The sequence below is a fragment of the Saccostrea cucullata genome, unplaced genomic scaffold (genome assembly GCF_032062105.1).
Source record: "Saccostrea cucullata isolate Sc308-1 unplaced genomic scaffold, CSIRO_AGI_Scuc_v1 ctg1329, whole genome shotgun sequence".
Classification (NCBI taxonomy): domain Eukaryota; kingdom Metazoa; phylum Mollusca; class Bivalvia; order Ostreida; family Ostreidae; genus Saccostrea; species Saccostrea cuccullata.
The window spans coordinates 150,651-165,586 of record NW_026925650.1 but is presented as its reverse complement, the minus strand read 5'-3'; the positions used below and the strand labels follow the sequence as shown (position 1 = coordinate 165,586).

General features: G+C 33.8%; 1 protein-coding gene across 1 annotated transcript; it reads right to left on the bottom strand.

Annotated features, from left to right (window-relative positions):
- Positions 1-9,374: 9,374 nt before the first annotated feature.
- Positions 9,375-12,616, bottom strand: LOC134269476 (metallothionein-like). Its single transcript, XM_062751678.1, has 4 exons — positions 12,524-12,616; positions 12,295-12,348; positions 11,122-11,244; positions 9,375-9,557 (listed from the first exon to the last, which is right to left on the bottom strand). Exons 2-4 carry the CDS (start codon positions 12,320-12,322, stop codon positions 9,481-9,483), a joined length of 228 nt encoding a protein of 75 aa, XP_062607662.1. The 5' UTR covers positions 12,323-12,348; positions 12,524-12,616; the 3' UTR covers positions 9,375-9,480.
- Positions 12,617-14,936: the final 2,320 nt, after the last annotated feature.

The window sequence follows — 14,936 nt, the reverse complement described above, 5'->3', positions numbered from 1 at the left end:
GACAGTTCGTATATAAAGATATTGACGAAAAATCAATGTTGTGTCCGGGGTGTATGCAACATGTTGTACGCGGGGTGTATACCCCTCTCTTTACTTTATAGTATCATTATCTGAAATATCATTTTAAAAAATTCTTAACAATTGACTTTTGTGAAAGTTATTTATTTATTTTTCAAATTATTCACCAGTATTGTAATAGCACAACTTCAGGTTCATGAATTCGATTTACTGAAAAAAAAAATGATACACGTTCATCGTACTTTTTGCTTTGCATGCCTATGGAAGTAAATGTACAGGGTGCTTTGGTTAACTGTTTAATGTGATAACCAACAATTCATCCCTTCGATTTAAGGTCATACGCAATGTAGGTTGAACTTTATAGTCTAGTCAAATTATCAAATTTTCCATCAAAATGTGAACTAATTGCAACAGTTTCAAAACTTAGTTTTAATCAATCTATGATATGATCTGAATATATAACAAAAAGTTTAGAAAAATTTATACATGGGAAAATTGAAAAATTGAGGTCATTATTGGGACGTATTGTTTTCACTCTGATTAAAAACTAACAATGTAAAGTAGAAACTTCTATACTGGTTTAAAAAAAACATGTAAGTAGGGAAATAAACTTAACTGAATAAACTGAATTGGAAAAAATATTAAATATTGGTTACTGTATGTGTTGGTTGCCATGGAAACAGTATAAATTGAGAATATCACCTACTTTTGAACAATGAACCTACGTTAGTTTACACACATACTCAAAATGCATTCTTTTGCCATAAATGCTTCAAAGAAATTATTTAGAAGATTTATGTAAAAATGTGGTAACCATGGATACAATATAAATGAATTTTACATGAAAAATTTCGGTATTCAGCAATGCTAAATATAGCACAAATATACTCAATCACCAAAAGTTAAGAAACAATAGAAATGTTTTAATTCATATGAGAGGTAATATCCGAAAAAAATTATGAGCAGGTTTAGAGGGGTCAGGGGACATCCCCAATAAGAATTTTTTTTATGAAAAAGTAGCAGAGAATGCCCCCCCCCCCCAAAAAAAAAAACCAAAAACCGAAATCCCTCCTGTAACTTAAAGGTTTTCCCCGTATATGAAGAAAATTGTGGGAAGATCTTATAGAACCCCATTCCTCCCGAAAAATAGATTTATATGTTTTTATTCTTGATAAGGTAGCTTGTAAATTTTTTTTGTCAAAAAATATTCTGAAATCTGATTTTTTTTACGCACAGCAAAGCTGTCCCCCATAGATTACATTGTAGTTGTGTTGTCCACCCTTCAGAAAGTTTTCTTTCAACATGTGACACCAGTTTTGAGTCCCTGCAATATGATTGGTTGGTAACTTGAATAAAATTCTCAGATATATATAAAAAAAAAACTCTGTTTACATCAGTATCATAAAGTGCTTGTACACTATAATGAGTATGATGGTTCTTGCTTGATCAGAACTTCAACCCACCCCAACCCGGGTAACCTACAGGGTATTTCTTGTCATAAGTTTAATAAAAATGCTATCTTACTCATATCAAGTGGATCAAAGTATTTTTTTATCCTCCATAAAATGAAACCACGCCCTCTGGTGTGATAAGAACATAGCAACATTTTATGTTGCTTCATGGATGGTGATATTCCAAAAAATATTTCAAGATTTTTTTCAGTGTAACCCTCAACTACATTCAATAATATGAAGATAAGACACGTTTTAGGATAAAATCTGAAATTGTTATCCTTTGAAAATGATCATTGTTGACCAAGATGTAGCCGAATCAACAGTAATTAAATTGCATTGAGTACAAAATATCGTGAAATGTGCGCGCAAAGGTTCTGCGCAGTTAATGATTATTATATTGTTACCCTTCTTAAATCTTAATTTATTTCAAACCGTTGCTATGTAATTTTACTTGAAGAGGGTGGGGACAATTGAAAGCACACAGTAGATTATTGATAAAAAAAATCTAAGGTCAAATTAAAACACTTACACAAATGAAATGAAGTAAAAGAGAGCAAGCCAAGTACATGTATTTGTTTCAAGGAAGAATTTAAATGTTAAACTCTTGGTAGTTACCGGTAGTCAATTTTTACTTGTTCAAATTCATATGTAAAAGTATTGTTAATGTTTGTTATATTTTCCCCCAAATATTTTTATCCTAATATAAGACTTTGGGTTTAATCTAGGAATTCACCCGCATGGTGCAGTGGTTAGAGCATCTGCTCTAGAGTTGCGAAGTAAGGAGTCGATTCTTACGTCGCGGGTTCGAATCCTACTGTGGGATCATAGGCACTCCCCATCTTAATTGTTTAAAAAAATATATCTACTATACTACAAACAAAACAAGGCATGAAACTACCCTCCATGTTGGATTCCGCTTAGGGGCACTTTCTGGCTAATAGCGAGAATTTCTCGCAAAAGTCAGGTCTTTCTCAGACATCGGGAGCTCTCATTTATTGAAATAAAATCAAATCAGACTGAACCTTGCAGTATGTTCGCCGCATTCACGCGTTTTCTAACATTTCATGATTTCTCTGCAAACCACCTTTCCTCGGCCGGAAGTTGAGAGTTTCGCCGGTTTTAGACAGTTCGATCGTCGTTGACTTTCATAGACGTTTCGTGGGAAAGGACAAGATAGGGTAAGAGCCGAATCTGGCCCCCTATTTGATATAAAAATCAAAACACAGGTAATATTGTTATAGTTTGTAGTTAAAAAGTTAAAATGATGCTTACTTTAAGGCAGACACTAATTTCGATTCAAAGCTTACATGGAAGCCACTAGAGGGTGCAAAAATAGGACGTTTTTCCGAATTTCCTCAATTTTGGTGTAATTTCATCATATTTGGGATACATTTCTCTTCGGAAAACATAGAGCACACGCTTGCCTATCTGAGATTTTTACACATATACTGCATCTGATATCAGAGTATATAATATATAAATTTGGTAGATAGGCAAGCGTGTGCTCTATGTTTTACGAAAGAAAATATGTTTTAAAATTAATGAAAATTTGCATAAAAATGAGAAATCCCAAAATTTGACCTATTTCCAGTGCTCATTGTGACCCCTGTATATTTTAAATCTTAAAACCAACACTCATTTTGTGGCAAGGGTGACACCAGGTTTTTATGGATAAACTGTTTGATCAATCTGAAAGACACCCAAAATCAGGGGACCAAATACTGGTCTTACCCTATCTTGTCCTTTGACGTTTTTCGTTGACAAAAACACAGAATGAACGAGGAGCAAAGTTTGGCCGTCAAAATAGTAAAAGCAATGCATAACCTTATTTTGACTGGGCAAGCTGGGTCTGGTAAGACATACAATAATCAGTGCTCCTTAAGTAAGCACTGCCAACTTCTACTATAATAATTCAATACAGATGTACCGTGAATTATGCTTACAAAATACATTCTGACTGTAAGATATTTTGAGACATTTTTTTTTTTTTTTTTATTTTGTTTTTGTTTTGTTTTGTTTTTTTGTGAAATGTCTTAATACCACCTTTACGTTAGTCCAAAAAATAAATATGGTCAAATCAAGTAATTTTGACTGTAGTTCTTTTATCATGGGCGTCGGAACCGGGGGGGGGGTAGGGAAATGCTTAGCCCCACCCCCACCCCCCACTTTTTTTTGCATAGATAGAAATTCTTTATGTATTGAAAATTGGGGTTTACCTTTTTTGTTAGTTAAGCCCCCCCCCCCCCCCCCCCGACATTCAATTTGTTTCCGACTCCTAAGTTTATAGTCTTAGAAACTTACTATAAGAGAAAAGTTGTTTGAGTAATGTACATATAAAATTTAGGAAGTCTGAAGAAGAGTCAACAGTCATTTTCAGCTTAACTTATGTACACACAAAAATGGGGGGGGGGGTGCCCGACTCAAGCTGCTTCCCTTCTGTTGTATCAATTTTTCATTAAAGAAACAGACTTGATATAACTTTGTTCAACAAACACACATTTATATTAAGTGTGTCATTGCATTGTTATGTCTAGTAGTTTATTACTTTTTTATTTAGCCCCCTTTTTGGTCTTATCATTTTTGTAAAATTCGTAGCACTGGGTATCCTGACCCCCCCCCCCCCAACTAGGTCTGTGATACTTTTAATACTTAATTTACTCACACATACATACACGTTCAAGTGTAGAAAGTATCATAAAATACCCATTAAATTATCCCTATTCATAAATTTCTATATTACAGACAGTATGTCCTCTTATACTACATTTATTTAACGACAAAAAATGCTTATCACTGTGTGTAGTTCTTTTTTTTTCAGAGGACATCTGTATTTTTTTCTTTCAAAAACTTCGCACAATACTAAATGTATTATAATTCGCAATTCAATTATCCGCCAAGAATTCTCAGTTTTTTTTTTTTTAAATAATCCATTAAAGTCAACGACGATCGAATTGTCTAAAACCGGCGAAACTCTCAACTTCCGGCCGAGGAAAGGTGGTTTTCAGAGAAATGTTAGAAAACGCGTGAATGCGGCGAACATACTGCAAGGTTCAGTCTGATTTGATTTTATTTCAATAAATGAGAGCTCCCGATGTCTGAGAAAGACCTGACTTTTGCGAGAAATTCTCGCTATTAGCCAGAAAGTGCCCCTAAGCGGAATCCAACATGGAGGGTAGTTTCATGCCTTGTTTTGTTTGTAGTATAATAGATATATTTTTTTAAACAATTAAGATGGGGAGTGCCTATGATAAAATGGAGCTTCAATAAGTGCTGCATCAGGCATTTTACTGTTGCAAAAATGACCATATGATCTACAAGGAGAAGTTAAGTTTTTAAAAATGGGTTTAAAATATTTTGTTAAAAAGTTACATTAGGAATTTTAAAAAAGAGCACTTAATTCTGTCTAAACGATTCCATTTGAATTATTTCCATTACTATAAACATAATGCAGCTTTTGTACATGTACATAGATGCATGGTGCAGTCTTTATAGAGAAAAAGGTCAATATCGATTGGCTTTTTATATAAGGTTCGCTTCTCTTTACAAAAGCAATAAGCAGTAAATCTGGAGAGCAAAGAAACTGTTTGAATCAAACAGTTCAAATTTAAATTCCGGAGATGCCTGAATGGAATTAAATATTTGATTTTTTATAACTTGGAGACCTTCAAATCAAATTCTGTTCATGTGATTACATAAATTCTGTACTCTTTATTTCAAAATGATAAATTTCTATAAATTTTCTAGATATTTAATCAAAATATATTCTGTGATGATACAATTGTAACATTTCTGATATACATTGTACTTGTCTGATAAGCTTCCTTGCAGAATTCTTTAGAAAAGGTTGTTTTGACTTTTTTTTGTATACAAACTGTGTTCCATACATTTTTTGTTTCTTGTGTATAAATTCCAAAACTACTGGGGTATAAATGTCCATCAGGTGTTTACAAATAAAATGAGAGTAAACACATTCACATTTAGGAATTTTACATACATGTATATTGTTAATACAAACAGTGTTCCATAATTTTTTGTTTACATGAATGGTATTGTGTAGATGGTATTTAGCCGATGTGGAAGTCAAAACTTCTTTGAAAATCAAAATATATAATATTTTTGATTTAGTTTTGATTGCATAACAAACTACAGGTTAAAACAACAACTTTTAATGCTAATTGGCTATTGTTTACAGGCTGAAAGCTCATATAGAAAAAGTACGGTGTGCAAATGGGTAATTCTAAATTCATATTGATCCCTAAATTTATTCTTTCGATTTCCCAACTTTCCCCTGAGTGAATTTTTCTAAACTTTTTATATGTGAGTTACTAATAGCTTATCTACAGATCTGCACTAAAATATATACTGTTGCAATTAGTTCTCATTTTTCAGTAGATTGACTAGACTATTATGGGTTCTTCCCTGGAGTTGAAGAGTTCCATTAAATGAAGGACCCGTTTGCAATACTTTTAATGTCTATATATGAATTTGTACACCTCTTCTAAAACAATTTTTGAGGGAAAAAAGTCTGGATTTTTTGTTCTGTAATTTTTGTGCATTTTTCTTTGAATAATGCAAAAATTTTCACAATTTGATACCTTTTCAAAACCCCTGGTAACGCATGCTGATTTTCTGTCTAAGAACATGTAATGGTATTGTAAGTTTAAATTTAGAATATCTTGGAAAAATTATCAGTAGGTGAGGTACGTTGCGTATGTCCTTAAAGACACCTTATTCAGATAATTCCTTAATAAATACTTCACACATGCATCATTTTGAACATTTAACATTTCCTCATATTCCTGTTTAACCTTTTTCAACATTTTTTAATTGATACTTCATATGGAGTGTATATATTTCAGTTGATTCGATGCCCAAGAGCATGCTCTACTATGAACATTTTTTAAAACGAGGTAAATTATTGACAAGCAAGTTGATGAAACTAGAATATCAGCAGTCTCGTTTAAAGTCATCAATTCGTAAGTTCTATGATGGATACAATGACCTTGTCAGCAAATAAAATTTATCATCGAGTCAAATGCTGACTGCCTTTTTGCATACCAATTGTTAGTCCATTATTTATACACTGAATTGATGACGGATTTTTCCGTTATTTCAGTGACAATGAGCACACGGCAGGTGTGACCGGTCAGCAGGGGATGCTCACTCCTTCATGGCACCTGATCTCACCTCTGATGTTTCGGATGTCCGTGTTTGCTCTGCTCTTGTTTTGTAGTGTTTATGGAATTTAAGATTGGATGCTGTGCGTTATCTCCACACCCCTTTTATTGAAAATATTTAGCTTTTTGTAACGTCATAAACTCTGCAAAAATGTTTTTCTTCATGTAGTATTTATATGCTGTGTACTTTGCCCCCCTGGAGCTCACATTTGGCAGTAAACGTTTTTTGCTTTATAATGAGGCATTGTGTTGTACTGTACTGAGTACATATTTTCTAGGAACGGGCCCGGGGAGGGCGTGTTTGTGTCTTAGGTCATGGGGGGGGGGGGGGGTAACTTTACTAATAAATTAGAGGAGGGTTAGCATTAATTGTTATTAATTACACGTCAACGTAAAATTGTAATTATAACCAAAAAAAGTATTTTTAATTGTGCATGCCCTAAGAAAATTGTCGTCCCTTATTACAAATGTGCATTTCTATAGCTGGCTATAAATGTTTATTGTGCTTGTAAAATATCAAATCTTTTCAGATATGGAAAAATGAGTCCAGATATTGCAAAAATTGAAAGGAAAATTAATTTAACATATCATACAAATACGTAGTATCCCCCTTTTTGTTCCAGACACAACTTTTCACTACAGAAAATGTTCATCGAAAGTCAAGTTACCCCCCCCCCCTTTTTTTTGTTGCAGCTTAGTCAAACAATGATTAGGTAGTATGTTTAAGTGGAAAAAAAGGATAATTGTTACTGAAAAAAGATGGGACCTTCAACCCCATCTGAAATTGGAGTTTTGAGTTTCGATACCCCCCTTTTTATAGCTAGTCAACTTATGTCCCCCCCTCTTCAAAAAGATTCTAAATCATTGTTATAAATGCTTAATAATACATGTATTAATAACATAAAAGTTGCAGAAACAAAAAAGAGATTTATTCATAATACACCATTCATGTAGTGTTTCTATTATTTGTAACAGGCGAAATATTTAGATTTTAAACGATCCGAAGAAAGTGTCCTCAATGCAGCGATTGAGGAGGGGGCCCTTTGGAGAGATTTTATATTTTATGATTACGTAGATTTAGACCATTGCGCCATCTACAATGTAGCATTAATTCAGATAATAATCGCTCCTTGCACATCTAGCGCCTATTACTAGTATGTCTGAATACGATTTTTAATTTTTTTTTTTGTTCTTTTGATTTTTTTAAAATTTAGTAAAAATTTAGTTCAATTGTTTTATACCTCAGTAAGTTTATGGACTTGACGTTTTGGTTGGGCGTTAGTATTAAGGTCTTTTATCAACACTACCTGTCGCCTATAAACCTGTGTAAATAATATTTCCATAGATACTTCGCAATAACAATCTTAGAAAAATATGGGGTATACACCCCGCGTACAACATGTTGCATACACCCCGGACACAACACTGATTTTTCGTCAATATTTTTATATACGAACTGTTTTATTTACAGAAAATTTGTACAAAAGTTTATATAGTAAACATGTATTTAACAATAATATAAAAGTGATGATAAAGCAAAGCTTTCTCCTGATATTTGATCATAAACACAGTGTAGCGTCAATCTTGCTCCGATCCTCGGAATTGTGTTGAGGTGTTTGAGAAAACTAGAAGGTGTCCAGTGGATTCATAGGTATCCATATACTCCTTAGATAATGCTTTCTTCCGTAGGCTTATGCTTTCTGGCGAAAAATATCCGTAAGTTGAGAAAATGGACAAAGAACCTACATTGACCCCCTTTCTCTCGCTTCGGAAGCATACACCCCGCGCACAACATAGTATACACCCCGCATGTTGGGATATACACGGTGTTTTAGCGATATTTAATTTTAGCGATCTCGGTACCCTCGCTAATAATGCCAAAATTAAATCCTCGCTAAATATTCTACTTATACGGTACCTTTTGAAAACATTTTTTAAAGTATTGTTCTTGTATTCCTGCGCAAAATTTTGATCCCTCACTGTGGCCCCACTTTACCCCCTTGGGTCATGATTTGAAGAAAATCTGAGGATGCTTCCATATAAATATGGTCAATCACGGCTCTGATGTTATTAAATTAAATTATTGAAATATTTTATGCATTCCTGTGTAAAACTTTGATCACCCACTGTGGCCCAACTGTACCCCCGGGGGTCATGATTTGAACAAACTTGAATCTACCCTACCTGAGAATGCAACCAAGTAAGTTTTATATTTTCAAGCATAATGCTTCTCGAGATTTTTAAATGATGCCATTAATTTTTCATGAAATCTTAATTACCCCCTCCCCTAAGAATACGTGTCCCTTTATTTGAACATATTTGAATCCCCATTACACCTAAGGATATCTTTTGACAAGTTTAGCTGAAACTGGCTCAGTAGTTCTCGAGAAGATGGTTTTGTGAAAAGTTTACGACAACGACGCGAGACAACGTACAAATTTCGAACCGTGAAGCTCACATGAGCCTTCGGCTCAGGTGAGCTAAAAATGGTTCTTCAGTTCTTTAAGGGACACATGTACATCTCTCCCTCACTGTGCGAATGTTGGGGGGGGGGGGTGTCTCTCTCCTCTTCCATTCCCCCAATTATAACCACTGATACCATTTACATTGCAAATTTTTTTCAAATCTGACTTAAAAAATTGTACGTTGTAAATTTTGAGAAAAAGTACATATTAGTACTACAAATAATTGCATATACTAGATCCACAAATAAAATGACAAATGATCGAAAATCAATTTATTTATTTAAATGGAAAATTTATTTTGTTCTTTGGTTGTGAAATACAAGATATTCCTGAGACCACATTACTACATGTATAATATATATTTCGTCACTTTCTGCAGCTACAGTTGTTTGCGCATTTGCAAGATTCAGGTCCGGTGCAGCCTTGTCCACATGCACAATTACCTGCAAAAAAAAAAAGAAACTCTGTAAAATATCTTGCTTTTTTTAAAAATATACTTAACATTTATATATACAATGAATAAAAGACTCACCTACGCACATACATTACTACGAAAACGCAACAGTATTAATTTAGTTTAACCAAATTTCGCCAGAATGTTCGATATCAAATCAAACAAGAGGCCCATGGGCCACAGCGCTCACCTGAGCACATCAGCTAGGAAAAAGCACATATCATGATTTGGACGAACTAGAATCTACACTACCTGAGGTTAATACTATATAAATATTACTAATCATGGCTTTGGAGTACTTGAAAAGAAGATTTTAAAAGGCTTCCCTTTATATTCCTATGAGAATTCATTTTTGGTCGGCCATTTTGGCCCCACCCTACCCCCGGGGGTCATGATTTGAACAAACTTGAATCTACACTACCTAAGGATAATTTCACATGAGTTTCATTTTTCCTGTCTCAATGGTTCTTTAGAAGAATTTTTTTAAAGGAATTTTCCAATATACTCCTAGGTAAAACTTTGATCAGCCATTTTGGCCTCACCCTACCCCGGGGGGTCATGATTTGAACAAACTTGAATCTACACTATCTGAGGATGAATCCATATGAGTTTCATCTTTCCTGGCCCTGTGGTTCTTGAGAAGATTTTTAAAGATTTTTCCTTTATAGTCCTATATATGTAAAACTTTGATCGGCCATTTTGGCCCACCCTACCCCCATGATATGAACAAACTTGAATCTACACTACCTGAGGATGATTCCACATGAGTATGGGGTCGAAACTGCGTTTATATTCAATGCTAAAGGGATAAAAAAAACCCAGAAGTCTCTGTCGAGACTGAAGCTCTACTGGTTTGTCCTTTTAGCAAAGGAAGAGAAAAGTACTTAAGCAGTTGGGAATTGAAACTTGATGTCTAGTGTCAAAATAAAGCAATACTCAGGTATCGGTAGATTTTTCTTTGTTGGCCAATGGGGGATTATCCTTTTCACGGTCATGTGATCTTCTATAATTGCATTTTCAATTAACGCAATCTGATTAAAACATATCCTTTGATCCGCGCCTCACATAGATCGATACAAGGGATCCTCGTGTAGCATCTATGTGAGCGGATCAACGGATATGGTAGCGGTAATGTAATGTTTTTGTGGCGGTAATGATAGGCACCCACATCAGCTATACATGTACATGTTTCAAAAAATTGCATATATACAAATTTTAAATTTAAGCACATAAATATTTGATTATCAAAATTATTTCAGGATTTATATTCGTCTGAAGTTTTGACTTCAACATTTCTTCTTTATGATCTTGTGGCCTGAACATGCAGAATAAACTGATAAAGTACCGTAGTACGTAGCATCTATTAATTAATTAGCGTTTCGTTGTGTTTGATTTCAGAGTACATGTAACCGCCCCAAACCTATTTGAACTGGACATAACTCTCTCCCCTGCTAGCGAGTTAAATTAAGATCTCCAAACTCACTAGTATTTCGTATAACCTGACAGTCGACGCAATACTTCACGTATGTTAACGTATATATAATTAAACTCACCGCTACAGCTGCACTTCAGCTGACATCCAGTACACGTGCACCCAGCTCCACATTTACATCCGGGTCCACATTTACAGACGCTTGGTGGACAGGTTTGAAATTCCACGCATTGGCATTTTCCACCTGAGAAAAATAACACTCAGGTCAAAGAGCAATAACTCTAATAAGTACACTTCTAAAATATTTATCTTCATGAGCGACGATGCATCTAATTAAAATTTATGCCACAGGTACTTCTGAATAGTAAACCCCCCTCCCCTCCAACCCCGGGGCTTGTTGGACATTTATTCACAAAATTATATCTTTTACACTTATTCATCATGTGTACCATATAATATATAGGTAAAAATCGTGAAAATCCCAAAAGAAAATAATTGTTCTTCCGAAAAAAAAGTACCTCAGTGTGATCTATGCAAGACCATTCCAAGTGTTTTCTTTGGTTTTTTACAACTCATATCAGATAAAACAAGCAAAAGCAGGAGCTCGAATCCCGAGTATTTTGGCAGAAATCTGGGTTCTGTTGAGTTCTCTATTTTTATGGTCAATATATATAGACTCATAGCAGGTGTATTTTAAGCACTTATTTGTATTTTTCTTGATTTTGCTAAATAACAGATCTAATTTTTCGAGAAATACATAATTTTCATGACTTTCAAGTCTGTATTAATTTTATTTTTCAAATTGTGTGGGGTATTTTGGCATATAGCCAGGAAGGTGTTGAATGATTGGTGGGCGCTAAACACAGGAAAAACTGAATGGGCTAAGTATAATGAATTTTTCATCAGAAGTTTCTCAAAATTTTTCTGTAAAGTGATAAAAACAAAAAGGAGGGTGGCGAAAATATCGGGAATTAAGTTAATTAACTATTTTTTTTTTATTTTCAGAGATTTGATATACTAGTACGTATTTACTCCCAAAATATATCTAAAAAATATAACTAAACATGGCGGTGCACTGGCGGATTTAGAGGGGGCTCGCCCCCCCCCCCCTTTTGTGTCCAAAAAATACATATTTGATAAATCAATTTATTTTTTGTGGTGCTGTAGGCCCCTACCCTGACCCAAAATGGTTGGGCCCCCCTTTTCAAAATTTCTGGATCCGCCACTGCGATGTATCCAAATTTTTGCTTTGTATGATTATGATTACTGAACAACTGAAGATAGTACGACTTACTTTCTGTGCAGTTGCATGTGGCAGGCATTCTTCTTTTTTATTAGTAGATACCTTCTGAAAGAAAAGTAAAATGATTTTTTATTATATTTTTTTTTCATAATGTCGCAATTAACTCTCAAAAGCCATAATCAGATTATACATTCACGTACACACAGTCTGGATACTCAGTTATATTGAATTTCAATTAAATTTTAAAATAAAATTATTCACTTTAAAAAAAATACAGTACCTTACTACTTCGAAGTTATCTGTCTAGTGTCTTGGAGAATTCGGCGCAAAATGAATGAAGAATAGAAGGTGAGTTCCCACAAAATATTTAGTGCTGGGTGCAAAGGGTCCATAATTAAGTGACTCCTCGGCCCGTGTGTAGTTGTCGTGTGCAAACTGTATACAAAATGTAATAGACAGTGTCAAAATAAAATTACGTACATGTAATAGCCAATTTTCAAAACACATTTACCTGTCAAAGTAGTGTCGTAGAGCCCCCATTGAAAGCATCGTTTTGGGGGAGGGGGGACACAACACTGTCAGTTTAAGGACAGACGAGACGTTCCTTAATAATAGATAAATTTTTCTAAGAGTTTGTCATTGAAGTGTTGCTACTTAAACATGTTAACTCACAAAAAATTGAGGTACCTTACCAGGCATTTCTGCAAGATACCAGGGGTAGTTTTTCTTATATAATCCTTTGGGGAAGAAAAATAATTTTCTAATTTCAAATGTTTAAGTGTTTGGATTTTTTAAAAACGTCTAGAAACTGCTTTAGAAATCAGAATGTTATGAAAATTTTGAATATTTTTCATACATTACGAAGACATACAAAACAGATTTTGAGGAACGTCTTGTCAGACCTTAAGTGGGACTCAATAATTACGCTTGAAGACCCCGTATATGACTTACTTTTCAAACATGCATATTCAGAGAATGAAAAACTTGCAGGAAATGGGAAAGCTCACTGTATACAACTCGTATACTCGATGAAGTTATTGGTTCAAATGCTAATACATAATCAAAAAATGATTATTTTTGAAAATAATTTGAAAAAGAAAGTATTTTGAGAATAAAGTTTTAAGGATATAATAAATATAAAAGAAAAAAGGTGTTGGTAAATTATCATTCTACAGCCTTGTTAATAAGTCAAGGAAATCTAAACAAACTTGAAATTCAACCATACCTTAATTTTTCCATTTCCAAGAATTTTCGTTCTTTTTTGACTCGATTGAAAGTAAGTGCCCACAAATTACAGATAGAGGTTGGCAGATATTGTAACCCAGTTATACCAAGAGATGAAAGGTATTTCATTCATTGTCAAACTATTGTCAAAGATGAACATCATTTTTTATTTGTATGTCCTCTTAATAAATAACCAAGAAATGAATTTTGTACACTTTTTAATAATACATGTATATCTTATGAAATTCTTAATCCAGCAGATGTTAAATCTACAAGAAATATTTGTAACTTCATACGTGATGCATTTAATTTCAGAAAATCTATGTAACTATATATTTATTTACTGTATGACTTACGCCACATGTGGTTTTTGTCAAAATAAATAATAAATATTATGTGTAAAGAAGATTCTTTTTATATAGAATATTTATCAGATTGTAATGATGATTTTATGAGTTTGTACGAGTCAGACGTCATAACTTTTCATTTCACATGCTGAATATTATCATTTAGTTAAAAAAGGGTATTAAAAATATAACTGAATCGTCCAGGATTCGAACTCGAGACCTCTCACATGTTAAAAGCTCTCTACACCACTGAGCCACTCGCTTGTTTCTTAAATTTATGCAAACATTAGGCCACATACATGTATATATTCACGTTCGATATAGTCAAAAATTTAAACAGTACATGGTGTCTAATACAGACGGACAGAACAGACTCAAATTAATATCCTCCACTCGACCACTTTCAGTGAAAGCGGGGGACAAAAAAAAAAAAAAAAAAAAAAAATCCAAAACCTCTTACTGACAAGCCCATCAGGAATATTCTGAGTTACTAAATTAATATCCATATTTCTTTAAATTCAATTTACCCCCGCCCCCTAAATAAAAAACCATCCTCGTAGGTTGGTAACAATACTGATAAATCTCTCTCTATTTTGGATCAAACATTTTATATCTATTTATATAATTTGCCAACTTGTAAATCTTGTATTATATTTCCAACATACTCTCCCCTGGACACAGGAAAGCGTGGTCAGACACAGTCAAATGGTTGAGAGTTTCGGGAAAAACTTTAGATAATTTTTTTGGAAGCCTCTGATGCACTTAACAGAGACTTTATCAAACATGAAAAAAAAAAACAAATTTTTAGCTGCAGATCTGTAGCGTTATGGTTTTATATATTTGTCTTAGGTCATAACGCTACAAATCCCGTAATGCAAAAAGGTGCAATTTACGGTGCAATATTTTTTGCGCACTTTTGGGGAAAATTTTTCCACTTTCTAGCATTTGTCAATCAACTACCTTTCACTCCCTAATTCTAGGCACATTATTTAACTAATCTGTATACATGTATTTTATCTATCATTTATCTATCATTTAATGGAATTTTTTAAAAATCTTCTTCTCACGAACCACTGGTCCAGGAAAGATGAAACTCATGTGGAATCAACTTTAGGTAGTGTA